This window comes from Rhinolophus hipposideros (genome assembly GCF_964194185.1).
Source record: "Rhinolophus hipposideros genome assembly, chromosome: 18".
NCBI classification, from domain to species: Eukaryota; Metazoa; Chordata; class Mammalia; order Chiroptera; family Rhinolophidae; genus Rhinolophus; species Rhinolophus hipposideros.
This window is the reverse complement of record NC_138064.1, coordinates 35,385,072-35,412,861: the sequence shown is the minus strand read 5'-3', so window position 1 is coordinate 35,412,861 and position 27,790 is coordinate 35,385,072. Positions and strand designations below refer to the sequence as shown.

Genomic DNA, 27,790 nt, shown 5'->3' with positions numbered 1-27,790 from the left:
GGCCTCCGCGCGCCTCCCGCCCTCCGCCTCCTCTCCAGCTCTGCGCGACCCAGCCTGGGGAGGCGGAGGAGCAGCCGGAGCGCGACCGCCGCGGCAGCCACCCTGCATCCGCGGAGCCGAGGCGCAGTCCCTAGGCCCTGGAGCCCGGGCGGGCCCCTGGGGAGTTGACGCCGCTCCCGGGGGGCTGCCAGGCTGGCCTCTGCCCGGTGTGGAGGGCGCGGAGGTGAGTGGGTCAGAAAAGGACGCGAGACGAGGTGTCGCGGCGTAGTGGAGGGTCAAGATGCAGGCGGCGCCACGCGCTAGGCACGTATCCTCCTGGGATTCCGCGCCCTCTGAGCGCGTCCGCCCTGAGCTGGCGGGGTTCCCGCTCCCCTGGCACCTTGAGGTGGGGAGTGGGTGGGAACGGTGGGGATAGGTGTCTCTTCCACCGATTCCGTCCTCTCCTCCCCCCTACCCCCCACCCCCCGGTCTTCCTAGAGCTCCCAGATAGTCCTGAGATTGGGCCCCCTGGAGAGTAGAGGCCAGGAAGGACATCGTCCCAGGGAGGATGTGCCCCAGAAGGAAAGGTTATTTCCCTGGTCTACCAGCCACTTTTAGGCTTGGTGCAGCCTAAAAGTGCACCTGATTGAAGATCAGACAGCACTGGGACAGGGAAGTATTTCTAGTAGTCATTTTGTTTATTACCCAGTTATGTGACCGTGATGTGTTTGGGCCATTACGTGTGAGAAGTAATTGACCTCGTCTTTGAATGTCCTAAATTACCTTTGAATCCTGTCTTCAGCCTGAGCCAAAACTTGTTGAAAATTATGCCCTAAAAATCTTGCTCTTAAAATAGGGCAGAGAGATAAAGAGAATTTTTGTCGAGAGATTTCCATTTATTATCTTCCCCACTTTTTGGAGAAGAATTGGTGTCAGTTTTTACTCCTCAGGCAGTTCATTTTTTAGGTGGAAAAACTTATTACAGGCCATGGCTAATTATCTCTCACAACTATGGATGAAATTGGGAGAAATAGAATTTGAGCTCCCCCACCCTCATGGCTTTGATTTGATTATAGTCCAATTAACAGCCCCATTACTGGGCACCTTTTTAGTTCTCTTTCCAAACCACTTTCCCCATCCCACCCCATACACACTTTTTCCACCTTTATTATTTCTTCATTGTGTCGGTTGCCTCCGTTTTGTTTTGTTTTTTTCTCTAAGGCTACATATATTTTTTACTCTGTCTCTACTTCTGTTTTTTTCATAGCTTAAACGCTGTTTACAAAAGAAAAATACTCATCCTAGACATTTTGCAGAGCATTTAGAAAACAGTTTGCAGTTTCTTTCTCTTAGCTAGTCAGTCTTTTTTTTTTGGGGGGGGGGGAATGAAACCATATCAGTAATAGTCAACTGAGCTAATTGTGCAGAAATGAAAAGAAAAGCTGTATCGAAGTCACTTTTTATTGTACTGGTAACAGGGAAAATGTACTTGTAGTGAATGAGCATAATTACATTTTAATATTGAAAAATCACAGATGAAGGCAAACAAATATTTAAAGAAAGGATCATAAATGAGTTAGAAAGGTGAGAAAGAAAGCACACCAAAAGTTTGAAAGACTAAGACTGCAGGACATAATCGGGACTTGAGGAAATGCATTTATTCTGAGCTCAGTCAGTAACCATGACATTGACAGAACTGTGACATTGACATACCACTTATCCCCTTTGGGTCCATATGTCTTGATCAGCAGAAAGAGGGGTCTCACCTAGAGGCCTCTTAGATCTCTCTTGGTCCTGACATTTTTAGATGCATTCAACAACACAGAATATTTATTGCATTCTTATTTCCGACGTGGAGGCAGTGATGGACGAGACAAACCTGGTTCTGCCCTCAAGGAGCTTTTTGTCTGGTGGAAGAAATAGTAATGAGTAAAGAAACAATTACATAAGATAATTACAAAGGAAACTTAACAAGGCCTGAAAGGAAAACAGAACAAAACTGGGGTAAATCATTCTACTGATTCACTACGTGTGCAAAATTCCCAAGATGGGAAAGAGATTGGCCTTTTCTAAAGGGTGCTGTGGCTGGATCGTAGGGAGTAACAGTCGTATAGGATGAGACTGGAGAGTTGTGCAAGGGCTACCGAGTTCAATGAGGGCTTTGAGGGAGTCGAACTGGCAACCTTGGGGTTGAGGGCCCACATTCCAACTAACTGAGCCATCTGGCCACCGCCCCCCCCACTCCCTGGGAGCTCATTGACTTCATGCTGGTTGTGGAGGGCGCAGCTCGCTGGCCCATGTGGGAATCGAACCAGCAGCCCAGTTGCCCAGAGCTCTTCCTCTAACTAACTGAGTCACCCGACCGTCCCAGCCATTGAGTTTTAACGAGGGGAGAGACATCATCTGATTTGTGTTAGCTCATCTTTGAGATGATCTTAGCTGCTGTGTGGAGAATGATTTGAAAAGAGGCAAAGGAGACGGTAGAGGGAAAATGTTTGCAGAGTTTAGGTGAGAGATGATAGAGACTTGGATTAAGCTGGTGTCAGTGGAGAGGGATTTAAGAACTATTTTGGAGAACAGGAGTTGGTGTTGGATTTTATGCCAAGGGGAAGGGAAAGCAAGGACTAAAGAATGAATCCCAGATTTTTGACTTGAGCAGCTGGTGGGTAATGGTACCATTTACTGAGATGAGAAAACCTGGATGAATGGGAACAGGTCTGGGTGGAAAAAAAAAAAAAAAGTGTTCTGTTTTGAACCTGTTAAGTTTGAGATGTCTCTGAGGAGATCATAATTACCGCCCGTTGGGAAAAGAAAGGGGATGGTCTCCAGGATAGAAGTGGACACACTGTTTGATGGGTGAAGCTGGTGATCATGAATTTAAGGTGACACTAATGAGCTCAGTTGTCTGATTTTCTTTGGCAGCCTTCATCAACTTGGATACAGAAAATGGATACCCAGGTATCCTTTCTTTCAGGCCTAGAGTTTTGTCAAGTGGATGTGATAGAGAGCAAGAAAGCTGTTCTGGTTCGCTCAGACTGCTGGAATAGAATACCATAAACTGGGTGCCTTAAATCACAAACATTTCTTTCTCACAGTTCTGGAGGCTGGAAGTTAAACATCAAGGCACTGGCAGATTCGGTGTCTTAGGGGGGCCCACTTTCTGGTTCATAGACGGCCATCTTCTTGCTGTGTCCTCACATGGCAGAAGGGGGAGAGAGCTCTCCAAGACCTATTTTATAAAGCCACTAATCCCATTCATCAGGTTTCTACCCTCAATGACCTAATCTCCCAAAGTCCACAACTCCTAATACTTTCACATTGGGAGTAGTTCAACATATGAACTGGGAGCCAGGGATGGGGGGAGGTGAGGGGTGGGGACACAAACATTTAATCCACAAGAAGAGTCAATCTTTTTAAACAAGTGATGATAAATATAATACATACTATGGAATCCAGGATGGATAAAGCGAAACCAGTAGGAGATCAATGGAGAGTGAGAAAATAGTGAGTTCAATGAATCAGATTTCTTCTGTCTAGAATTATCAGTGTGAATAGTTGACTAAGATTATTAGAAGGCTAGGAGATAGTGTTTGGAGATATCAGAAAGTGAGTGACAGGTGGAGTGGAGGCAAAGATTCATGGACTTTGATGAGTAAGTGAAGGAAATAAGAGGCCGTGAGGTTGAACGGTTCATCCACTTGAATGGTGTAGTGCTGGAGAAGCATGACAACAGTTGGGGTAGTGAGGAAAACTAGATATGCATTGTGGGGCCCAAGTCACCAGTGATAAAGAATAAACTAAAAGTCAGTAGATGACAGCAGTGAGTATGGGAAAAGGGTATTATGAGGTGCCATGAACCTCCAAGGAACTGGGTGTTGGTAGGAAAGACAAAAAAAGTTTCCGATGTGGCCTTGCAAAGTCAAAACTCCACCTACCCCATCTCATGGCCATGGAGGATTACATTTTCTTGATAACATATGTAAATCAGCAGGTTTTGAATGTCATCAAGATCTCTGAGGATAGCCCATTCAGGGTTACTATCATCCATTAATTAATTCCCTAGATGTTTATATGTGAAATAAATTAGGTTCTATTTTTATAAATTTACATAGGATGGCAGCTGCCGTTCAGCCAGAGGAATGTCAAAAAAAAACCCTTCTAAGCTGAAAATCTTAGGAGGCTATATAGCTGAATGTAATAAAATTATCATATCTTGATAATATACTTCAAGTATTAAACGCATACAGCAAGTCAAATGTCCATTGAAGAAAACTGTGACCTTGATAGTTCGAGGAGCCCATGTGCTACTTAAATCACACTTTTTTTTTTATTAGTTTCAGGTGTACAAGACAAGGTAATACTTAGACATTCATCATTTATATCCCTCACACTGTGAACTCCCCTCCTCCCCTCATCCACTATCCCTCCGACCTCACACTGAACCATCACACTTAAATCACACTTTTAGATTGAGCTCATAAAGTTGAAGTGTCACAGTGTTAAATATAAGATAGTGATATTACCATTATCATATAACTTTAAGACTTGGAAACAAAAGAATTTTATTGAAAGGACTGCAGGAGTCAAGTACAACCTCTTTGTTTTCCATTTAACAAAGGAAATGCACTCAAAAAACAAGTTGATTTCAGAAGCCTCGGCCTGTCCTTTAATCTCAACACCACATAAACAAAACTTTCTATCAGTGCCATAGTCGTCTCAATTATTTCGTCTGTATGACCCATAAATAACATCAAATCAAAAAGTAGAGGGACTCTAGGACCTTGCTAATCAAAGTGTGGCCCATGGACCGTGACAACAGGCATCACCTGGGAGCTTGGGGGAAATGCAGAATCTTGAGCTTCACTCCATCCAAACCTAGAGATTCACAATGTGCATTTTAACAAGATTCCTTGGTGATGATATTCACACTGCAGCTTGATAGGCACTATTCTAGAACAAGTCAGCCCTCTTAGAAACTCTCATCTGCTCATGTCAGGAAAACCTATGCCTGGAGAACTGAGGAGAGGAGCCCTTTGTCAGACAGAAGAAAGAGAGATAAGCCCTGGAATATTCTGAATTTCGAATCTTATGGAAACAACAGGAAGAAAGTATGCTGTGTGTTGGGATGACACATTTTAAGGAATGACACTGCCCTTCCAGAAAACTAAGAGAGGAAATTGCAAAATAGTGAGTGGACCTTCTGATACACTTCCTGCCCGAGTGGGAAAGGGGAAAGGACTGCATGCAAATCCTTCAGCTTCCTGTGTTCAAGGGCAACTGTTATTCTCTCACTAGTGTTGTTTTTCATTATTACAAACAACACTGTAAACATGAGCATAACTGAGGATCAAAAAGCCACATCTGGAATCTCCAAATACCAAAATAAGCATTAGGTTGAATCCTGAATCTCTTAGTAGAGGTGTTTTCAATCTTGGCTGCATATTAAGACATCAGATGATCTCTGAAAAGAAATCTTGATGCCTAGGTTGAACCCCAGACCATTACATAAAAATCTGGGTGGTGGGGTGGTGATTAGGTATCAGTTGATTTTACAGTCCAGTGTGCAGTTGGAGTTGAAAACCACTGTTTTAGTAGTTGTTCCCCCTTGTGGGAAGAGGCAGCTCCAAGACTTCAATTCTGCCTCTCTGCTTAGCCAAATGGTGGGACCCTCTATTCTTCTCATAGCATCAAGCAGAGTCAGCAAACCTCGGGTCACACTCTGCTCTGTGTATGAAAGCCAGTGGGGCTTTCAGAACATTGAGGGAGGCAGAATTTTTTTTTTTTAAAGAAGCATTTACTCTTGTCCAATTTTATTAATATTTGCGTAATAACAGGTACTGCTGATGGAAATGTTCTAAAATTGGATTGTGGTGATGGTTGCTTAACTAAATTTACTGAAAATTATTAATTTATACACTTAAAGTGGGTAAATTTTATGATGTGTAAATTACACCTCGATAAAGCTTTTTTTAGTTGCTGTGTATACTTTAACATTCATGACTATCATACTGATTAGATAGCCAGGAAGCCAGTGCTTGTTTTGTATCCTTGGAGTGTCAGCACCTAGCCAAATGCCTGGTGGATGGGGCTCAACAAGATATTGAAGAGGCGAATGGTTAGGGGTGGATGGATGGATGGATGGATGGATGGATGGATGGATGGATGGATGGATGACTATCATTATGATCTGGGGCTGTGGGCTGATTTCTAAATTGATTTTAATCACCAGAGATCCCTAAAATTCATAGCACCCAGGGGGCATTGGTGCCATTTATAATCTGTTTTATGGTATTGCACTGAAATCAGGGAAATGGGTTTGCATAGAAGCTAGAATGTCAGGCCTTTCAGGGAAGATTATTTATTTATAAGTAAGTTATGCAACACAGGAAAAGTTATATTTGCTAACCAATAAACATAGGTATCCTTATCTCAAAGTAACAGTTGCAGCTAGGTTATCAGATGGGGAAATTATTTCAGCCATGCTATGACCCTCTACTGCTATGTCTTCCTTTTAGACATACCTGTTGGTCATCATGTTAACTTGCATTGTTATGAAAGCCCAGGTATGCACAAGGCACATGGCTACACTGGTGAGGTGGATGGAGGACGCATATAGCATTCTCCTCTGTCCGATACATAGAAGAAAAATGGGTGGGGAGCTATTGGGGGATTGTTGCTTTAATATATTGATGAGGATTCTAAAATTTTGTTATCTGAAGTCCTTCCTTGGGAAATGAATTTTTGAAATTGAATTTGTAAACTAACCTAAATTTAATCAGAAAGCTTTTTTTGTCGAAAATCTTTCTGACATGAATTAAATTCTTTCCTGCGCTAGTATTGTAAAGTAATAAATATATGATGTTTTATTTTGGTGACTTAAGGTCTAGAAATGTCATAAAATCATACCCATATGAACATATATATTGACTACATACTGAGCCTAGGAAATATCATAGAAATGACTGCTTATTTTAAATTTGTCTTATTAAAATTCTGGTTGCAGAGTCTGGGAGGCTTAGAGTTAGTGAAGCTTTAGCTATAAGGCTATTATATTTCTTTTCTGAACATTCTTTGGTTGGTTCTATAAAACATGAACACCAAAAGACACTCATATCTGAGTATGAACTATTAATAAATCATTTACAATTGCAATATAAACAGAATTTCAAAGAATAAATCTACATAGTTTTAATAAAATTACTATTTCATAATTTTTGGAAAAGGATTTCAAATGCGGAGGCGTACCAATTACCCAAGAGTTTCAGCTAAAGGAAAGAATTTAATCATTTAACTTAAGTGGATTTTAATATTCAAACAAACAGCGAATAGTAGTTGGACTGCATTACATTAGGGCAGTTATTCTCAAACTTTCACACACATCAAGATCACCTAAGGGTTCTTAAAATACGGATTGCTGGGCTCCATCCCAGGATTTCTGATTTAGGAGGTCTGGGCTAGGGCCTGAAAACTGACATGTCTAACGTGTTCCCAGGGGATGCTGCGGCTGTTGGTACAGGGACCACACCTGGATCACGGCCACTTCGGAAATCACAGTCTGATTTGTCAAATAGAATGGTAGCCTTGCTTCTGGAGTTTTCTAAAGGACTTAGAAACGTCTTCCAAAAAATAAAAACCTGAAGGAAAAAATATCCACCTCTTCCCTCAAAGAAATTCTGTATTGTCACAGGTATAAATTTGTTTATTTAAATACCAAGAGAAATTAGGTTATCTTTGTGCAACCCAGAGGTCATGACGTAAAAATCACCACTCACAGAAAATTAGATTGGGATATTTGATATTTCATCTCCAGAATGTATTCACCTGAGTATTCAGCAGACATCACCAGCTGTAGGGAGCTTTTCTGCCCTCTCTAGAAAGGAGCACTTCCATATAGAAAGCTTCCTAATGTCTGCTAAGTCTGTGCTCCTCAAGCTTATAGGTTTTACAGTAAAATAAAAAGGAGGGAGGGGATCTTTATAGGACTGCCAACTCAAACAACTATTATCACTGTCCTTTTATGAAGAAAGGACACTTGCACCCAAAAATGTAGGAAAGACATGTTCTCAGAGTGAAGGACAATCCTTTAAGTTGAATAGGTTTATGAAAAACTCTCTACTGTTTCAATGTACTTAATATTTTTTTTAAATTGAAGTATAATTGACTTACAATATTGTATTAGTTTTAGGTGTACAATTTCATGATTCAATATTGATATACATTATGAAACGATCACCACAATAAGTCTAGTTACCTTCTGTCACCATACAAAGTTATTGCAGTATTATCGACTTTTGATTCTCTATGCTGTTCATTACATCCCTATGGCTTATTTATTTTGTAATTGGAAGTTTTTTACACCTTAATCCCCTTCACCTTGTCCCTCTGGCAACCACCATTTGTTCTCTACATTCATCAGTCTGTTTCTGTTTTGTTTTTTAGATTCCCCATGTAAGTGAAATCATACAGTATTGTCTTTCTGTCTGACTTATTTCACTTAGCATAATACCCTCCATGTCCATCCATGTTGTTGCAGATGGCAAGATTTCATTCTTTTTTATGGCTGAGTAATTCCATTCTATATATGTACCACATCTTTTTTATCCATTCATCTATCGATGAACACTTAGGTTGTTTCCATATCTTGGCTATTGTAAATAATGTTATAATGAACATAGGAGTGCATACCCGTATGTCTTTTCGAGTTAATATTTTTGTTTTCTTCGGATAAATACCCAAAAGTGGAATAACTGCATCATACGGTAGTTCTGTTTTTACTTTTTTGAAGAACCTCCATACTATTTTCCATAGTGGCTGCACCAGTTTACATTCCCACCAACAGTGAACAAGGGATTCCTTTCCTCCACATCCTTGACAACACATGTATGTTGATTTATTGATGAGAGCCATTCTGACAGGAGTGAGGCGGTATCTTATTGTTGTTCTCCTGCATTTCCCTGGTGATTAATGATGTTGAACAATTTTTGCTATGCCTTTTGGCCATCTGTATGATTTCTTTGGGAAAATACCTATTTAGGTCATAGGCCCATTTTTTAATCAGATTTTTAAACATATTTAGTTGTTCCACATGCTTTTTCATTGCTGTAGACCAGTGATAACTTTATATTTTGAAACCAGTAAGCTAAGTTCAGTGAAAACCAAACTTAACTTTGAGTCCTTATAGTTTTAAGCCAGAATGAACCTGTAGTGCTCTATCATCAACCTGGCTTGAAAACGTTCTGTGTAATTCAGAGATTATTTTGTAGATACAATTTTATATATATGAATGACTTGAGGTAAGGGAACACCATGTGGTATTTATTCTCCCCGGTTTTCTAGAGTGTGCTCTAGAAAACATGATACAATCTAGTTCTTAATTATATGCTGATGTGAGGTTTTTTCTGCTTTCTATTCTAAGTACATCTTGTCTCTTCCTAACTAGAGTGTAAATTCCTTGAGTATAAGCACCATGCTTCTTTGTCCTTTATCTCTAACGTGCAAAGCACACACTGGCCTTGATAAATTCGTGCTGGGTCACAGCAGGGTATATCTGTCCTTAGATTATAGTTGCTTCATTCTTTGTCAGTGGAAATTTACAATGTAAGGTGTTTAGTATTCTTTTTTTAAAATACTAGGTAAACCTCCTTCAGGTATTGACATTATTCATTTGTATAACCTGTTTCTTTATGGATATCACAAGTGTTAACTTCAGCTCAGCTGTTAAGTGATCAAGTGATCCAAACAGTAGTTTAGCAAATTATAAATTGATTGATGAGCTTTTGCTCTGGTGTCTCAGCACCAGATAGTTAGCCATAGCTTGTGGGGATGGGTTACTCTTAGGTCTGTATATGGATAAGTTCCACAAGATACCAAAACATCTAAGCCCTTTCTTCTTCCCTCCCTCTATAAGCAAACACACCTTCAGGGGGTCAGCAGAGTTCCCAGAAGACAAATGAGTTGTTATCCAGGGTTTCCCAAGAGTTACCTAGCAACCATTCATGTTTTATTTTGCGCTATTAATAAATTTAGATCTTTGGTTGGTTTTTATCTAAAAATTGGAATTATTTCAATATTTTATCTGTTTTGTAGCTGGAATTCCTAAGCATATAGCTTTGGATTTACCTAAAATTTTCCTAAGCTGAGATTCATATGGTAACTACCCTGTTTCCCCGAAAATAAGACCTAGCTGGACAATAAGCTCTAATGCGTCTTTTGGAGCAAAAATTAATATAGGACCGGGTATTATATTATATTACATAAGACCCGGTCTTATAGTAAAATAAGACCGGGTCTTATATTAATTTTTGCTCCAAACGATGCATTAGAGCTGTTTGTCTGGCTAGGTCTTATTTTCAGGGGAAACACAGTATTTAAAGTTAGTATTGCTTTTAGAGAATATAGTTATGGCTGACATTTAGAGATGTAAACAGTTTTAAGATTCCCCGTATAATGTTTGAACTTCAGTTTTAGAATGAGCAGAGGTGGGAAGACTCACATTTGAATCCTGGTTGAGTCACTACAAACGGCATTGTCTTAAGCAAATTGCTAAATTTCCCCTGAGCCTGTTTTCCCGTCTTTAAGATGGGAATAAGATATATTCCACAGCCATTTGAGAATTAAATAAGATAATATTATATATGAAAGCATTGTGACCTGTGATGTAGCAACACGCGCATCGTAGTAGTACATGCTTTCAACAATACACAAATAAGCCATCAAATCCTTTAAAGGTGTTTTTTTTTTCCCTCTGTCTTATGGATGCTTTTACATTCCTTAAAACTATAATGAAGAGCCTCAATTATTAGGCCCACTTTTATTTGTAGCCACAGTCACAATGTTGAAGGGTTCAGTTAGAACCTGCCATTAGAAATATAATGTGAATAAGGCCCAAACTTGTTAGAACAGTCACCTATAAATATGTATACAATACATGGTGTAACGAGGGGCCCATAGGTGACGTTACTAGATCCCAATGTATTTTTGCCAGTTCACATTCTGATTTACTGAAGGGATTTGAACTTGCTTTGTAAAATAAGCAGATAACTGTTATTGTTTTGCTTTTGTTTCATTTTTAGTTTGAAAAGGCCTCACCATCATGATTTCTTAGATTTAAAGATTTTTTGCAATTCCTATTTTTTGGGAGATGCTGCAGTCTCTACTCAGAGGAACTTGAGACTGAGCTGCAGGACACTTGGGTTCCTGTGTGTGCGTGTAGTAACCCTTCCACCCTTAGAAAACATAAATTATTAGGGGTAAGCGATCAGTTCACCTTGAATTGTCGTCAAAGGAAATGAGCAATTTAATTGCTTCTGGTTACTTTAACTGCTCCTGAACCGCAAGATAGCCCACGATTTCTCCAAAAGGATGTTGATGGTTTGGTACTACCCTGGTGCCTCTGAACCCCTCCTGGCCTTCTGGGTACCTGGAACCAATCAAGGGAAAGCAGATAATTACCACCCATTCTATCTTGAAAAATGTGAAATGAAGCATGCGTAATAGATTCAAAAATAGTTTTCTCCTTCCCCAGGATCTGAGTCAGGCATTACAATCACTAGATAATGCTTAGGCTCAGTGACACGGCCAAAGAAGGCGAATATACTAATATAAGCGCAACTGTTACCCTTCTCCCTTCCCCCTCCCATACCGAAAGAAAAAGCGCTTTCTTAAATTCCTTACATGCACCCAGATGATACATGCCTTAGCTAGACTGCCTGGATTCTAATCCTGGCTCCCTCGCTTTCTCTCTTTTGACCTTGGACAAACTAATTAATCTTCAAAATGGACAGTATCAGCACCAATCTCACAGGGGGTTGTGGGGATTCAATCAGTTCATATAAAAAGCACAAACAAAGCTGGCACAAGAATGTGCTACCATGCGCATTAGGTAATATTTAATTGTCTTTCTTCAGATTAATTTACTGATTTTTTTTGGAGTCATTGAATATGATCCATTTCTAGGGTAAAAAAATGAATTTTCCTGGCTATGGCAGTTTCAACTTTCATTTAGTAAAATCCCTAAAAACATGTTTTTGAAACATTCTAACTGTTCCTGTAAAATCCATTAAATCCTCTGAAGTGTTCCACATCTGGTGTTAGTATAAAAGAAGTTGTGCAGCAGCGAGGGAATGGGAGAGTGTTTTTCATTCAGACCCGATAGTGACACAGATTCATGGCACTTAGACTGGTATTCTTGAGGAAGTTATTACGAACATTTCAGACATTAGTCACTTAAATAGAATTTGAAAGATTTTTCCAGAAAGAATAACTGCCTCATATTCTATTCCACCAATGAATAGGAGCAGAAGAAAAAGATTTCATAAGTATTGTGTCATTTAAGGCCGTAGAACACCTTACTAACACCCTTTTCCCAAGGGAAACTGTCTTTCTCAGTGACAAGTTATAGGATGTAGGGTGAATGATGGAAGCCAATGATATTTAATTTTATCCTTTGCTATATTTTGATGGCTATTTTTCTGGTGATATTAAGTGCCAGGGTTCATTTATTTTTAGTAGTTGATTTATCTTACTCTCATTTAATAATAAAGTCACGCGCTAGAGGATAGTTTGTAGACTCCACCCTCAGGTGACTCTAGATAGTTTGGATGTAAGCAGTTCTTTGTGGTTTTTCTCTTGTCCTGCATGCTATCCCGTCCTATCACAGTCGTTTTTATCTCTAGCAGCATTTCCAATTTGCTGCCTCTGATCTGCTGAGAACCTGGGTAATCAGACTTTTTAGAACTGTGTTTTTTTAAAAGTTCTCAGTGAAAACATCAGTTTCTTTGTTTTGTGCTCTAATGCCTTGCTGCTCAAAGAGGGGTCCGCAGAACAACAGTGTCACCTTATTAGAAATGCAGAATCTTGCGCCTCACTCCAGAACTACTGAATCAGAATCTACGTTTTAACAAGATTCTCGGTGATTCGTGTGCACATTAAAATATGAGAAGCCCCACTTTCACACATCAACTTTGTAACAGTTCATTTTTCTATTTCGAGATTCTGTTTTAGCTTACAGAGTGTGTCTGGCTGTGTTCTAGGTTACATAGCTTGTCAAAATATTTTACCTCTAGGGGTGGCCAGATGGCTTAGTTGGTTAGGGCGCAAGCTCTGAACAACATGGTTGCTGGTTTGATTCCCACGTGGGATGGTGGGCTGGGCTGAACTCCCTGCAATTAAGATTGAAAATGGCAACTGGACTTGGAGCTGAACTGTGCCCTCCACAACTAGATTGAAGGACAACGACTTGGAGCTGAGGGGTACTGGAGAAACACACTGTTCCCAATATTCACCAATAAAAAAATTTTTTTTTTTTTTAATTTTACCTCTAAAAACAAGGGACATTGTTGTAATGTCCCGAAGTGTATCAGTGTTTGAAAATAGGTAACAGATGAACCTTTTGTTTTCTCTTCCCTAGGATTTCCCTGGTGATCTTGGAAGAGTCCACATCATGGCATCCATCTCTATGTTGGGGAGCCCTAAGAGCCTTAGCGAAACTTTTTTGCCTAATGGCATAAATGGTATCAAAGATGCAAGGAAGGTCACTGTCGGTGTCATCGGGAGTGGGGATTTTGCCAAATCTCTGACCATTCGACTTATTAGATGTGGCTATCATGTGGTCATAGGAAGTCGAAATCCTAAGTTTGCTTCCGAATTTTTTCCTCATGTGGTGGATGTCACTCATCATGAAGACGCACTGACGAAAACAAATATAATTTTTATTGCTATACATAGAGAACACTACACCTCCCTCTGGGACCTGAGACATCTGCTGGTGGGTAAAGTCCTGATTGATGTGAGCAATAACATGAGGATAAACCAATACCCAGAGTCCAATGCTGAATATCTGGCTTCCTTATTCCCGGATTCCCTGATTGTCAAAGGATTTAATGTTGTCTCAGCTTGGGCACTTCAGTTAGGACCTAAGGATGCCAGCCGGCAGGTGTGTATTTTTAAACTTTATTCTTATTTATTTGGTATTTTGTATGTAAGTAAACAAATATTATACAGTTAAAAACCAAATTCTTACAAACACACATCCACAATGATTATCATTCTGAAAAGTATGTGTGAGCACTTGTAAGTTAAGGGCACTGTTTTCTATTCTCAAAATAATGTGGAAAGCTGAGAAAACAAGTTGGACTCTCCTGCCATAAGCAGCTAATTCAAGAAAAGGCCAGGTTGGCTGATGAATAATGGGACGCGGGCCACTGTGCCTCTCCTTGCTTCCTCAGTAATAGAAACAATAATAGAAGCAAATGTGTCTTTTTTCTTTCCCTCTTTCCCTCCCAACCTTTCTTCCCTGTTTTTCATCTTCCCTCTTCCTTTCTTGCAGCTATTTGTATTCTATCTCTTTATGAAATACTGTGTAGTCTGACCCTCAAAAAGAATGCTTTTGAAGTACCTTTTTATTTTACATAGATGATTCATAGAATTTAAAATAGTCCAGTTTGTTTTACCTTAAGTGTAGGTTTTAATCTGTGTGGGGAGGGTAGAGGCAGATCGGATTTCTTAGGTTCTCTTTTAGTTTAAAGATTCTGTTTAGTTCAACGTGAGAATAAAGCAGATGGGGAGCTCCATCAAAGGCTTTGTGAAATGAGAACTTTTATAGGTAAACATCCAGAATAGTGCACGTTAAAAATCTTTTAAAAGTGTGGTTATGCATTATAATTAAGCATGAGGATAAAATACTTTTGTTATTTTTATCCATAAAGAAAGTTGATTAGATGCCTTAGAAAACAAATTGAAGCATTGTATCATTGTATGTAGCATATCAGAATAATAATAACCATTCACTTTCATGTCATTAATTTGGAAGACTAGTAAAAGAATATGTACTTTCCAAATTTCCTAGAGGCTATTTCTGATTTTTTTTTTATTTCTTTTGCATATCCTCTAAAGTTTAGTGATGGATATAGACCAAATAAATTCTGGATAAATCTGAATTTAATCCTTTGCCTATATCTGTGATAATTTTAATTGTTTAATAACAACAACAAATTCGTGGAACAGTAATTAAATTCAAAGTGAGCTACAGAAATAGCTGCATTTGTATCCCATAGTCTTCACGTCCTTATTATGAATGTTTGGTTTCTCCTTTTAGGTTTATTATAAAATTTTATTTATTATTTATAGGGTTTTTCCCCAATGAATAAAAGAGTTTACTTCACCATTGTTACAACTATAATAAATTAATTTAGAACACTTTTCCTTATTTCTTTGGTATGTAGGTATTCTTCTCCACTCCATTTTAAAAGTTCATGAACATTTGTAAATAGTATAAACTTTGTCATTCTTCTGGCTAATAGTAGGTAAAATTAATAATCCAGAGAGCTTTACATTGTCAGCATAATGTAAATAGGTTTAGCATGCAAATATTTTCAGTGTGGTCTGTTCCAGAGCCCTTATATAAACATCTTTTGGGATATATTTAGGAATTTGTTTTCCTCAAATACCTCTCAAAGACTTTATAGCAATATTTTTCTAGCCCAAAGTGAGATGTCCTACTCATAAGTAATAGTGGCTTACTCCAGCAACGAATTTGGTGCTCAATAAATATTTGTTGAATTCTCAACTGCAGTACTATATCTAAGGTTTTGGTAGCTTGAAAGCCCACCCTCACCGCCACCTATCAGGTCATTAGAGTTCCTACAGAGCTAACACCTTAGTCTTAGAAAATGGCCGTTGATTTACTTTTTTAATTAACCAAGCCTTATAATACTATTCTGACCAATGAAATAATGTACTTGTACTTTCAGCGATATTTGGTAAATTGGTTTCCTAGCCAAAGATAAATTTTATAAATAGTACAGCATTATGACATCATTTAGAGGTTTTAATTGCAAATTCATTCATCCAGAGTCCATGCCCACCTTCTCTCCTGCTGAATATCCGTAAAGGGCAGTGCTTGCAATCACTCTACTAGGCAGAATCACTGCAGTCCCAGAACTAAATGCTGTTCGGGACAGCCTGGATGACCAGCCGCACCCTGTTCCCTGAGGGAGAGAGAGAGCTGGAGTGCGGAGAGGTACGGTCTGCAGCTCAGACTCCTCCGAGCCCCCCAGTGAAGGGAACACCTGAAATTGCAAGTACCACTGAACCAGAAACCTGTGGCCTAGAAACCTTTCTCTCCTCCTGCCTCCCTTCCACTGAGGACGTCCTGACCTCAGGTTCTAGTAGAGTCTTCTGCATTTTATTTTCATGTCATCACAGGTAGCAAGAGCTTCGTTTTCTATGCCACTATTTTAATCTATTAATAAATTACGTAATACATGCTTTATCTCTTTAACTTTTTGCGTCACTCAAGGTTGCCACAAGTGATGCTCCACAGATTAAGTGGAGTGTGGGATAATTACCATTTTATAAACAACAATAATAATGATGCGTCTTTTGTTTTTGCTACAGGTTTATATCTGCAGCAACAATATTCAAGCTCGACAACAGGTTGTTGAACTTGCCCGGCAGTTGAATTTCATTCCCGTTGACTTGGGATCATTGTCATCAGCCAGGGAGATCGAAAATTTACCCCTGCGACTGTTTACTCTCTGGAGAGGGCCAGTGGTAGTAGCCATAAGCCTGGCCATGTTTTTCTTCCTTTATTCCTTTGTCAGAGACGTGATACATCCCTATGCTAGAAACCAGCAGAGTGACTTTTACAAGATTCCTATTGAGATTGTGAATAAAACCCTGCCCATAGTTGCCATTACTTTGTTGTCCCTAGTATACCTGGCAGGTCTCCTGGCAGCTGCTTATCAACTGTATTACGGCACCAAGTATAGGAGATTTCCACCTTGGCTGGAGACATGGTTACAGTGCAGAAAACAGCTTGGATTACTCAGTTTTTTCTTCGCTTCGGTGCACGTTGCCTACAGCCTCTGCTTACCAATGAGAAGGTCAGAGAGATACTTGTTTCTCAACATGGCTTATCAGCAGGTATGGAACGTGCTTGTTATTTATCTGATGCTTAATGTAATTTGTAAAACATAAGATTAAAAACAATACAATTTTACATACCTCATAATAGAAATTTTGGTATATTTGGGCAGGGAAAGTATTTTTTAAACAATGTTTGGGCATAAGAATCATGTGGCTAATTCAAAATCATGTAGGTTTGCAAAACGTGCAACCATCCCTTTCTTTGCAGAATAAAAGTAGAGAAATAAAGTGTTGGGTTTTTTTTCTTAAATGTTACAATTGCAATGATTGCATTCAGTACTGAACATGTCACTATTTTAATGTTTTGTAAATGGCTGTGTTCCACAAAAATGTTAAGGCAATTCTTAGTAAATGTATACAATACAATTAGAACCAATGAAAATATAAAACAGAATAAGAAGTCAAGATGAGAAGACGTACACTTTTTTTGTTATCAGAAAGCAGTAAAGATACTAGTTCCTCAAGTGAAGGGTTTCTAGCACTTAGCTCAAGAAAATCTCAAGGAAAGCTTCATGAAAGGAGCTTGATGATGGAGTAGGCTACGATTTCCTCAATAATTCCAATTCAGCAAATGTGACTTGAATGTTGTCATTGAAGCTCTTTGATGTAGCATTTTTTTTTTTTATGAAAGCCGAGGACATTGCACCAAAACAAATGTGAAAAGGCTTTTTTCTTTTTATAAGGAACTAAGGCATCATGGTCCAAGCATATAGCATCTAGTACTTATGCCTGTTTCCACAATTTCAACCTAAAATAATCTGACAAGAAAAAAATGAACACATTAATGTTTTTAAGCCATTCTTTCCCCAAAAATACCACTTCTCTTAACTGAATGCTAAGGCTTTGCTATCTGCTCGACCAGCTTTCGCCCCCCTTCAAGTCATTTGCTCAGAAATTACCTCCTCAATGAGGTCTGCATTGGACACCATTTTGCATTCTGCTACCTACTTCCTACTCTACCCTGGTACTCCCAGGCCCTCCTGCATACTCTGCTCTTTCTCTTTTGTCAATAGCAATCTACCACCTTCTAACATCCTTTATGTTTTCCTTGTTTATTATAGTTACTGTTGTCTGCCTTCTCTCATCAGAATGTAATGTTGAACAAACTCAAAAAGAGTCTGGAGACTTTGCTAGAAATAGATGACAGAGATTGATTCAAGGGCCTTGGAGTCTGCAAACTGGGAACACAGCTAGACAAAAAGCCAGAAGTGTTCCAAGGAAGAAAGAAAAGTTCAAAGTTCTTACAGTAAAAAGTACAATCTTGAGAATAATCAGTCCTGCGTTCTTAGTCCTAGGATTAATCCAGGAAGGTTATTAGTCAGATGTCAGGCAGTCAGGATGCTGGATACCAGGTGGACTGGAAGATGGGTGCCAGGAAGTCTGGTCAGGGCCCAGGGGTCTCCATAATGGGTATCAGGCAGATGTATACATGAGTCCTTCAGAGGGTAACAAGGTGGCCTGGATAAGTGAAGCCTTCAGGGGATAATTAGAGGGTTACCTGGAGGTCCCGTTGTATATCCAGACGTTGACACAGCGCTGGAAAGTTCAAAGAAGTTTTAAGTTCCCAGGCTAGTTAGAACAAGAATGGAGTCTTTCCTCATGCCTCAACCTTCATAATGTTAACAACTTTGGCGGCTTGGTTAAAATGACTCCATTTTATACATTCCCTATTTTCATTCTTTCCTCAGTAAGTTTAAGAGAGGAAGGATCTTTGTCCATTTTGTTCACTGATATATGCCTAATGCCTAGAACTGTGCCTGGCACATAGTAGACACTTAGAAAACATTTTTGTGGAATGAAGGAATGAACTGGGAGGGCAGGTAGATCCAGGTTGTAACTTCTGGGTATACCGAGGTATGGTTGTATAAACATCACACAAGATAGGAAGAGCCTTTTTCCACAGAGGAACTCTCTGGCTTTTTTCCGCATGTTGGTATAATTGCTCCAGGGACCTAATGGCTAAGAACTAGCTTATCTTTGTTTTAACTTCAGGTATGTTTGGTTAACTGGAACTGGACAAAGTTAAGCTGGTGTGAAATTAGAATCTGTTTAGCATGAATACTTATTTAAATCAAAGCTTTAGCCCAAGAGTCTAACCCTTGGTCGACACTCTGATTATATTATGTACATCTGAAAGTAGTCCTTATGCAGAATACCTCCTGTCCAGCATTAATCAAGCCTGACTTGATTATACATGAATTATCAGTGTGAAGGAACGATACTTGGTAAAGTACTGTATAGGAATGAGGCAGTTGGACAGTTGGAAAAGCATATTAAATAATGAGACAATTCAAGTGGATAAATATTTGCACTCAGTAGGGCTTTATCCTCAGGGAAACCTCAGGTTTCTGGGGAAAAGAAGGTAAGAAGAAAGAGAGGAAGATACAGAAGTAGTTTAGAAATTCCCTTCCTAGATGCTAAGTTGAATGAAGGCCAGAATGCACCCAAAATATTCAACAAAGTTTAAACCAACTTGTAAAAGTACCTCAAAATTAAGTCTAACTGCCAGTACTTTTTTTGTGTCACCCTGGAACCAACTACTCTTCATTTCATGGTCTTAGGACTCCAGAGTCTCTGTAACCGTGATCTATTACAAATGTGATGACAGGTCTACCCACTTTTCTCGTATGTAGGCAAGGAAGGAGAGAATCTTAGTCCTCTTTTTAATTCTCCCTTCTCTTTCCCCCACACCTGAAACAATGCCATCCAGTAGTAGGTTCTCCGTAACTGTTTGTTAAATTGAATTAACACAACTTAAATATGTCCATGTGTGGTGTATTCTTCTGCCAAGCGTGAACTCTGTGCTGAATTACTTAATGTTCTACCAAATAAAAGAAATTTGCATTTGCTCTGTTAGGTTCATGCAAATATTGAAAACTCTTGGAATGAAGAAGAAGTTTGGAGAATTGAAATGTATATCTCCTTCGGCATAATGAGCCTTGGCTTACTTTCCCTACTGGCTGTGACGTCCATCCCTTCAGTGAGCAATGCTTTAAACTGGAGGGAATTCAGTTTCATTCAGGTATGTGGGATTTGGTTTGGTGAAGGAGTGGGCTGCATAGAGGTTAAGTGTGAAGGTTTTCATTTTAAATGTGCTTCTTATTAAAAGGAGTGCCTTTGGGGGGGTGCATTTATGTATCTAGCTTGGAGAACACATATCCTTGGAGGCTAGCTTAGGACCATTCTGGTTTAATAAGTGAAAGACCAGTATAGGATTCTACTGGAAGGCTTTGATAGCATTGCCTGCCTTCCTTGCTATGGGGAAACGTTATTTTTAAAAGAAAAAAAATGAAAGTGGGGATAAGTGAGTTTAGATCAAGGTTAATGCCAAAAGTCACTGTATTATTAGCCAAATGAATGAAGAATTATTTTGTAGTTTGAGTCATCTTTATCTGTCCAGAAAAACTCATTAATTTGAATTCAAGTGGAGAGAAGGTCATTCTGAATATTTTAAAAGAAAGAACACAAGCAGTGGAAAACTAGGTAACTAGATTAATGGACTATGACAAGCAACCAGCCTTATGAATCTTGTTAGCATATAAGTTATATACATATGTGTATACTTGTCTATAAAAGGGTTTCAAAACACCATTGTTCTTTAATAAGTTAAATATTCACCACCAGTAATCATTATTTAATAAATTTGCACATGTAAAAAATATACAACTCAAACTTAGACCCTATCTATATTATCACAAAATCAGTATTAGTTGTACCCAAGTGGTTTACAGCACAATGTGCGAACAGTTGTTTTTGGTGGCACACCAAATTTGGGAGGTTTTGTCGGTATGCTTGAGCTTTTTGTTTTTAAGTCATCTAAAAATCTCATTCAGATTAAGGGTAGATCCCTTGTTGAAATTCATTTTTCCTTTTTGAAGGAAAGAAAACATGAATACTTTCCCAACTACTAGTTTGATCACATCTGAAAAGAAATAGAAGGCCCTCTGATAAAAGTGATAGATGGTGCAAATTATCATTATAAATTTAGATGAGTATTTGCAAGCAACAATTTTCTGCTAGAGATTTGATCTATTCCCAGTGAGGTTAGACGTTATATCATTATATGGATGTAATACGACATTTTATGTAAAAGACCTTTTCTCAAAGTAAGCAATCGAACATAATAACTTAGGGAACCCAGAGTGCTGACCTATCAGATTGTGACCTATAATTGCTTAACTGAAGTGCTCTTGATAACCTCATTTAATATAATGAATAAAGCCACATGTTTGAAATATTTATATTACATATTAATATATAAGATTTTATATATATATCTTCAACTAGTATGTAAGTGTGTATGTATACATTTAAGAGAATGTTCCTCAGCATTTAATTTTACTATATTTATGTATGTATACATATATATGTATGTACATATGTATATACACACACACTTTTTTTTAGTATGCACAGCTGGCAGAAATGTAGATAACCTTTATAAAGAAGCTTAGCAGTTTTTATTAACACACTTAAGGAAAAGCCAGATGTTTCAATCAGCAATCTCACAATTAGAAATCAGTTCTAAGGAAATAAAATAAAATGTAGAAAAGAGTTAAAGTGACATTATGTATAGTGGAGGAAAACTGGAAACAGAGTAAATGATCAACAAAAAAGAACAGTTAAATAAATTGTAGCACATCCAGTCAATGGACTATTACACAGCATTAAAGTCATGTTTTCACATTTAATGACACGAAGGGAAAAGTTCTTGATATACTATGTGTCAATTAAATAATTAGAATATTAAACAATATGCAGTATGGCCTAATTTGTGTAAAACAAAGTGTGCATATAAATATATAAATATATATATACATGTGAAAATATTTAAATTGTTTAATTCAGTAGAGAACAAAGAGTAGTTCGGTAAGTTAAGATAAAATCATTTTATCAAAACATAAGCATGGTATAACTCGATGGGTTAATTTATGAGTTTGAATAATTTGTTTCTTATTCTTTCTTTTTCCTTCCTCTCCTGCCCCAAGTCTACCCTTGGCTATGTCGCTCTGCTCATAAGCACTTTCCATGTTTTAATTTATGGATGGAAACGAGCTTTTGAAGAAGAGTATTACAGGTTTTATACACCACCAAACTTCGTTCTTGCTCTTGTTTTGCCCTCAATTGTAATTCTGGGTAAGAGCATTTTACTTCTGCCATGCATAAGCCGAAAGCTAAAGAGAATTAAAAAAGGCTGGGAAAAGAGCCAATTTCTAGAAGAAGGTGTTGGAGGAGCAGTTCCGCACCTCTCACCAGAGAGGGTTACAGTGATGTGATGGATGGGAAGTGGTGCTTGCTGACGCCATATCAAGGTCTTACTCATGCCATTAGCTTTGACCTCCGCTGTGTTCAGTTGCCAGTGCATTGTAAGATTGCTGTGGGCTGAACCCTGTTCACTGTGATCTCAGCCAAATTACTGGTAGCGTTTTCTTCCACTTATTTTTCACAAATGTCCTATTTTGCCAATATGAGTTTTTGTAGTTAACTTATTGTTGAAATTTAGATATGGTTGGTTTTGTTTTGCACAACTGTAATACTATTGTTATTTTAACAAATTACATTCCACAATCAGGCAAAAATATTTATAGTTAATAATGTAGATACAGTATGATGTTGAGAAAATTTTGCAAACCAGGAGAATTTTAAGTGTTAATATAATTCAATAGATAACATTTTTTTTTCCGAAGCTTAAGTAAGGTTTTTCATTGTTATCCAGCATAAGAAACAGAAATGCATAATTGTACATTAGTTTTAAGAAGGGACACATGACATTAGCATCTAGCTAACTGTGCATGGTAACGTTCCTATATTTTTCTCCTAAGATAGGATTTGAAGAATGTTAATTAATTGTAAAAACCAATGTGATTATGTGAACAAACACAAATTAAAAAGACAAACTGAACCCGACATTGTATTTAAAATGCGTGGAGACAGGAAATACATACTGATAATGTGTACCTCATGAAAGATTTCCTTCGTTCTCTTATTACAGAGCAGTCCCATTTGCACATTAATATATTGTCAATATATTGTCAAGGAGAAGCCAGTAACACCTGGCCTCTGACATTGATTTTTCTGATACAGTACCAATCCCGGGAATCTCATAATGGTTTCTGGTCAGAGGGAAAGTGTTACATTTACACACAGGTAGTTGTTTGTCAACTGATCTTTATTGTTGCACCTTAGCCAGTCACCACTCTCTATGGTATGGGATTTTATAGAAGTTCATTGAGGGAGTATAACATGCCAGGTACTGTTCTCAACGCTTTACTTATATTATCCCATTTAATACTTAAAACAACTCCGTGACGGAGGTAGCAATTATCCTCCTTTTACATGTGAGAAAAACTGAAGGATAGAAAAGTTAGGTAATTTGCCCAAGCTCATGGAGTTCCTAAGTGGCAGAGCCAGCATTCAAGTCCGGGCAGTCACATTTCAGAGGCTGTGGTTTTAACCACTAGTCTGTATGGCCCCTGCCCCATCCCCCGCATTACATTCAGGATGCCAATCTAGAAGCTTCCTCTTTTGTATAAAGGCATTGACATTCTTTAGAGTGAGTTGTGGGTACCAAAAGATGTATGAAAATATTACAATCATATATTTATTATTCCTTGTGGGATAATCCACACTTATCCTGGGGGAGAGGGGATCTTACGTGGGACATGACCCTGGAGACCCCCCAGGCACGGCTCTCTGTGCAGTAAGGGACTCCAGCAGAGAGAGGACCATAGCGGTTTTAATGAATGGCTGAGGTCCTGCAGAATCTTAAAAAGTCCCTGTAGAGTTGGTCATCAACTTTTCTCTTCTTGAGAAGTCCTTATGCGTGCTCAACCATTCATTAGGGAGCAATTTGCAAGCAGGATGGATATTAGAGTAAGTGGTTCATTATAAATCCACTCTAGAGATATAATCACACAAAGTATTCATAAAATGTGTCAGTGCTGACATTCCACATTAAAATTGCATTTTATTCAAACTTTGGTTAGAATGCCCTACATTTTTTTTTCCATTTGCTCTTTTCTTGTTAAAATAAAATTTTTTAAAAAATGCAGATAAGATACAGTGATACGCATTCCTCTTCCTGAAATTATAACAATTCTAAACTTTATCACAATACCATTGAGGTATACTGAATCCAGCTGCCAAAAGAACAAGGACTTTTTCTTAATGGAGGCTACGTTTCCCACCAATGGCTCTCACTACCTTGGTGTTATGTCACTTTGGTAAGTCACACATGATTCTCTGCAGTTCTTTTCTTGGTGGATTTTAATATCTGCTATTTTTTAATTGCTCTAGCTCTCCATTTTCTTTAATTATATTCTTCCCCTCTTGATAATCACTTAGTTTTTAGTAGAAATTCAGTTGAGTGATAACTTTTAAAGGTAAACACCTATAAACTATTGTAGTGGACTAGTGAAATCAACAGCATATTTTCAATACTTTCTTATTCCTTAAGTTTCACTGTCTTAAGACCATAGATTCACCATTTAATGTAAAAATACAATGAAATATTTCTAAGTTAGATCACTATTGAAGTATGTTGTTTCAGGTATGTATAAAATAGCCAATAAGTAAAATTATCGCTATGACAGATAAATGGGGCCTTTGAAAATACGAGAAAAGTGTTATGAAAATGTATATAAGGTGTAACTGTTGTTTCAAATGATATCTCCTTTTCTCCTTTACACAGATGAAATTAATTTTGAAGTTTTAGAATAAATATAATATATTCATTATAATTCTAAATGTTTGTCTTTCTAAAAAATGCAAAAATATTGACTTTTAATTGCTTTATTTATTTGAGTTTTAATTGCTTTACTTTACTATTTCCTACCTCATTATTTTTCTTCATCACTTTTATTCATAATCATTTTCTTTTAAGTCATTACTCTGGCCTCAGAAGTAGAATTGAATTGTTTTTGCTAGATGTGAGAAAGTGGAGGGGATTTTAAAGTAACATGGATTTGTTTCCTAATCTGTATTTTGAGAAGTGCCCCTGGGAATATTATAAGAATGTAGAAAATATACCCAGTCTTAAACCTATGCAAAAAAAAAAAAAGTAATTTTTTTCCTGAGAAGAAAATAATCGTGGATTGAATCATGCTACTTAGCTTTTTTGTGTGCAGATTTCTTGTCTCCTTTATTAATAATTTTTAAAATCATGTTTAAATATAAATGTATTCATGCTAACATATATTTTTCAAAGCATGTATGGAAATTTAGCCAAGATTGCCTACATTTAGAGATTTTTATTTAAATTCTAAAATATTTTAAAGTATGAATAAATTATATTTATAAGTATTTATCGGAGATGATTATTTTGTACTACATAAAGGATTGGCTAATGAACTCCAGTGTTAAACTACCTGATTATTTTCTCATAAATTGGCATAATCCTGACTTGATTAAGTAATTTTACTTTCAAAATTAATTTGGTAATAGTAACATGAGGTACATTCATAGTCAAATTATGAAAATTATTTGTGTAAAAGGGCTTCAAGAATATATCATATTCAATTTTTGTGTTGTTTATCTCTTATGTAATATGTTTCTTTTAAATTGCTTTTTACCATTAAACTATTTCATAATAAATTCTATATGGAGTTCCCCCCAAAAATGTGAAATTGTTTGTGAAATTAAGGTTTCTTAGGTGATATTTTAAATAAAGTACCATAAATGTAATTCATTATTTTTTGATGAAGAACCTGTATCAGTCTATAAAATCTGTTTTGAAATCAGTATTTACTCAGCCTAAAATGTTGTGTGGAACTTATTTTGTAAATTCACGACTTAAAGCAGTGTTATACATCGTAAAACATACACCTGTCCGGTTTTAAGATTAGTATTTGTGATGTGTCATCAAGAAAAGGAGATGTATTATCTGCAATTGTTCATCTGACAGTAAGTCACTAAAATAAATTCCGGTATGTATTCAGTATGTGTAATTGCTCAAAATGGAATTGTAATCATTTTGGTGGAAACACAGTCTGTTCTTACCTTTCAATAGTGGATTTTACAGGAATGAATAGGTTCTTCAATTTTTTTAATGCAAAGAAATTATAAAGTGGTCATATTCAGAAATCATCTCCATATGATACCAAAAACTTTTAGTTCAGCCTAACACGTGTACAGACTGAGATCTTCAGCTTTCCAAATCATTGGAGCTCCATCGTGAAGTCATCCAAAATTAGGGCAGACTATATGGATACATCCAGCGGCCAGATAGGCTAAATTCAATCACCAAACCAGGTGCTTTTGTCTGATTTCCAAAATGCCAACTTCTAGGAAGTATTCTCTAAAAATTTTCTTTAATGGTCTTTCATAGCTTTTTAGATATCCAACCTGAACAGGGACTGTTCTTTGAAAGCTGCTGCCCATCCAATTCCTCAGTTGCCCTTGCAGTTAGGTGTTCCCATGTGACTGAGTGTTGGCCAGTGAGATGTAGGGGGAACAAATGAGTGACTCCTGGAAGTCTCTTCAAAGGAAAGCAGCATGTGTTCTTTGTCTTATTCTTCCATCTTGCTGCTCAAGTATGGATATGACAGGAGCCCTAAGGATCAAGGCCACACCCAAGGAAAGCATGTCAGAGACTAAAAAGATCTTGACTCCTTCACTACTTGGACTGCCTTTTCCTGTATTTAAGCCATTGTAAATTTGGGTTTCTTTATGTGAAGTCAAAAATCAATCCATTCTGGCCTTTAGTTGTTGTTGTTGTTTTGTTTTTTGTTGTCACGATACCGTTTAACATTGTTTGAATGAAGTAGACTGCAATAATTCTTACCTTTAAACGTTTTTAAAGGATATTCTGCAATTCACATTAGAATTAATTTTCCATTGTTAATTTATCATATTCATTTTCTTGCCTTGATCGTTGATTAGATATTTTGTATCTGCTTAGAAAATACTGTCTTCTTTATAACTGTGTAATAAATATTTGTGAAAACTCTGTAATAGCCAAAATATCGCTATCAAATTACTTGCCATGTTTTTATATCATTCTCATAGATCTGCCTTATAAACACGTAAATAAAAATACCATTTAATGTGTTTTACCTTCTTTTTGAAATGTTGTATACAAGCGGATTTTTCTTCCTTACTGAATAATAATTCCAATATTTAATGGAGGCTATCTAATATTTTTCTGTTTCTTTTTAGAAGCATCCAAAAAGCAATATACATAATAGTTTTGGGGCTTGGGTTGGGGAGGAGTTTAGTTTGTTTGTTTTTGCCAAAGTAGTTATTTAGAAAAATATCCAATTCTCATGGAGTTGGTATTCTTAAAATTATTTCATTTCACTAGCATTCATTAAGTTTCTTTAACGGAGAACTCAACACAATATTCCAGCTATATTCTGTAAGCTTCCTGATAGCAGGAACTCTTTCTAATTCACTACTATACTCTCAGAGCCTACTGCAGTATGGTCGGACAGATACTAACAAGATATTATAATGAATGTTAATTCATTTTTATAGCAAATTATGTTATCTCCCACATCCATTTGACCACGCCTGCCATCCTCCTGCCCACACCCCTCCCCATCACTGCCTCCGTCTCCACCTTGCCTCATGGCCAATAACCTGGAGCCGCCCTGGAGTCACTGCTGCACTGCCACCACCACTACCCCTGCCACACTGCTGTATTGAGGAGGAGAACTAACCTTGATGCCTATGCAGTATCTGGCTTCCCCGGACGCTGCCTGGTAATGCATGGGTGTTAATGTCCTTAGAGTAGAGTTGCCAGGTAAAATACAGGACAAACACCCAGTTAAATTTGAATTGCAGATGAGTAACTTTTTAGTGTAATTCCGTTACTAATATTGCATAGGATTGGCTATTTATTTATTTATTTATTTATTTATTTATGTATTTATGTATTTGCTAAATG

General features: G+C 37.6%; 1 protein-coding gene across 1 annotated transcript; it reads left to right on the top strand.

The window, feature by feature from the left end:
* STEAP2 (STEAP2 metalloreductase) lies at positions 1–24,951 on the top strand. The gene is made up of 5 exons (XM_081080242.1): positions 1–223; positions 13,388–13,912; positions 16,375–16,902; positions 19,763–19,927; positions 21,894–24,951. The coding sequence occupies exons 2-5, from the start codon at positions 13,421–13,423 to the stop codon at positions 22,179–22,181; spliced, it is 1,473 nt and encodes a 490-aa protein (XP_080936368.1). The 5' UTR covers positions 1–223; positions 13,388–13,420; the 3' UTR covers positions 22,182–24,951.
* The last annotated feature ends 2,839 nt before the right edge of the window (positions 24,952–27,790 follow it).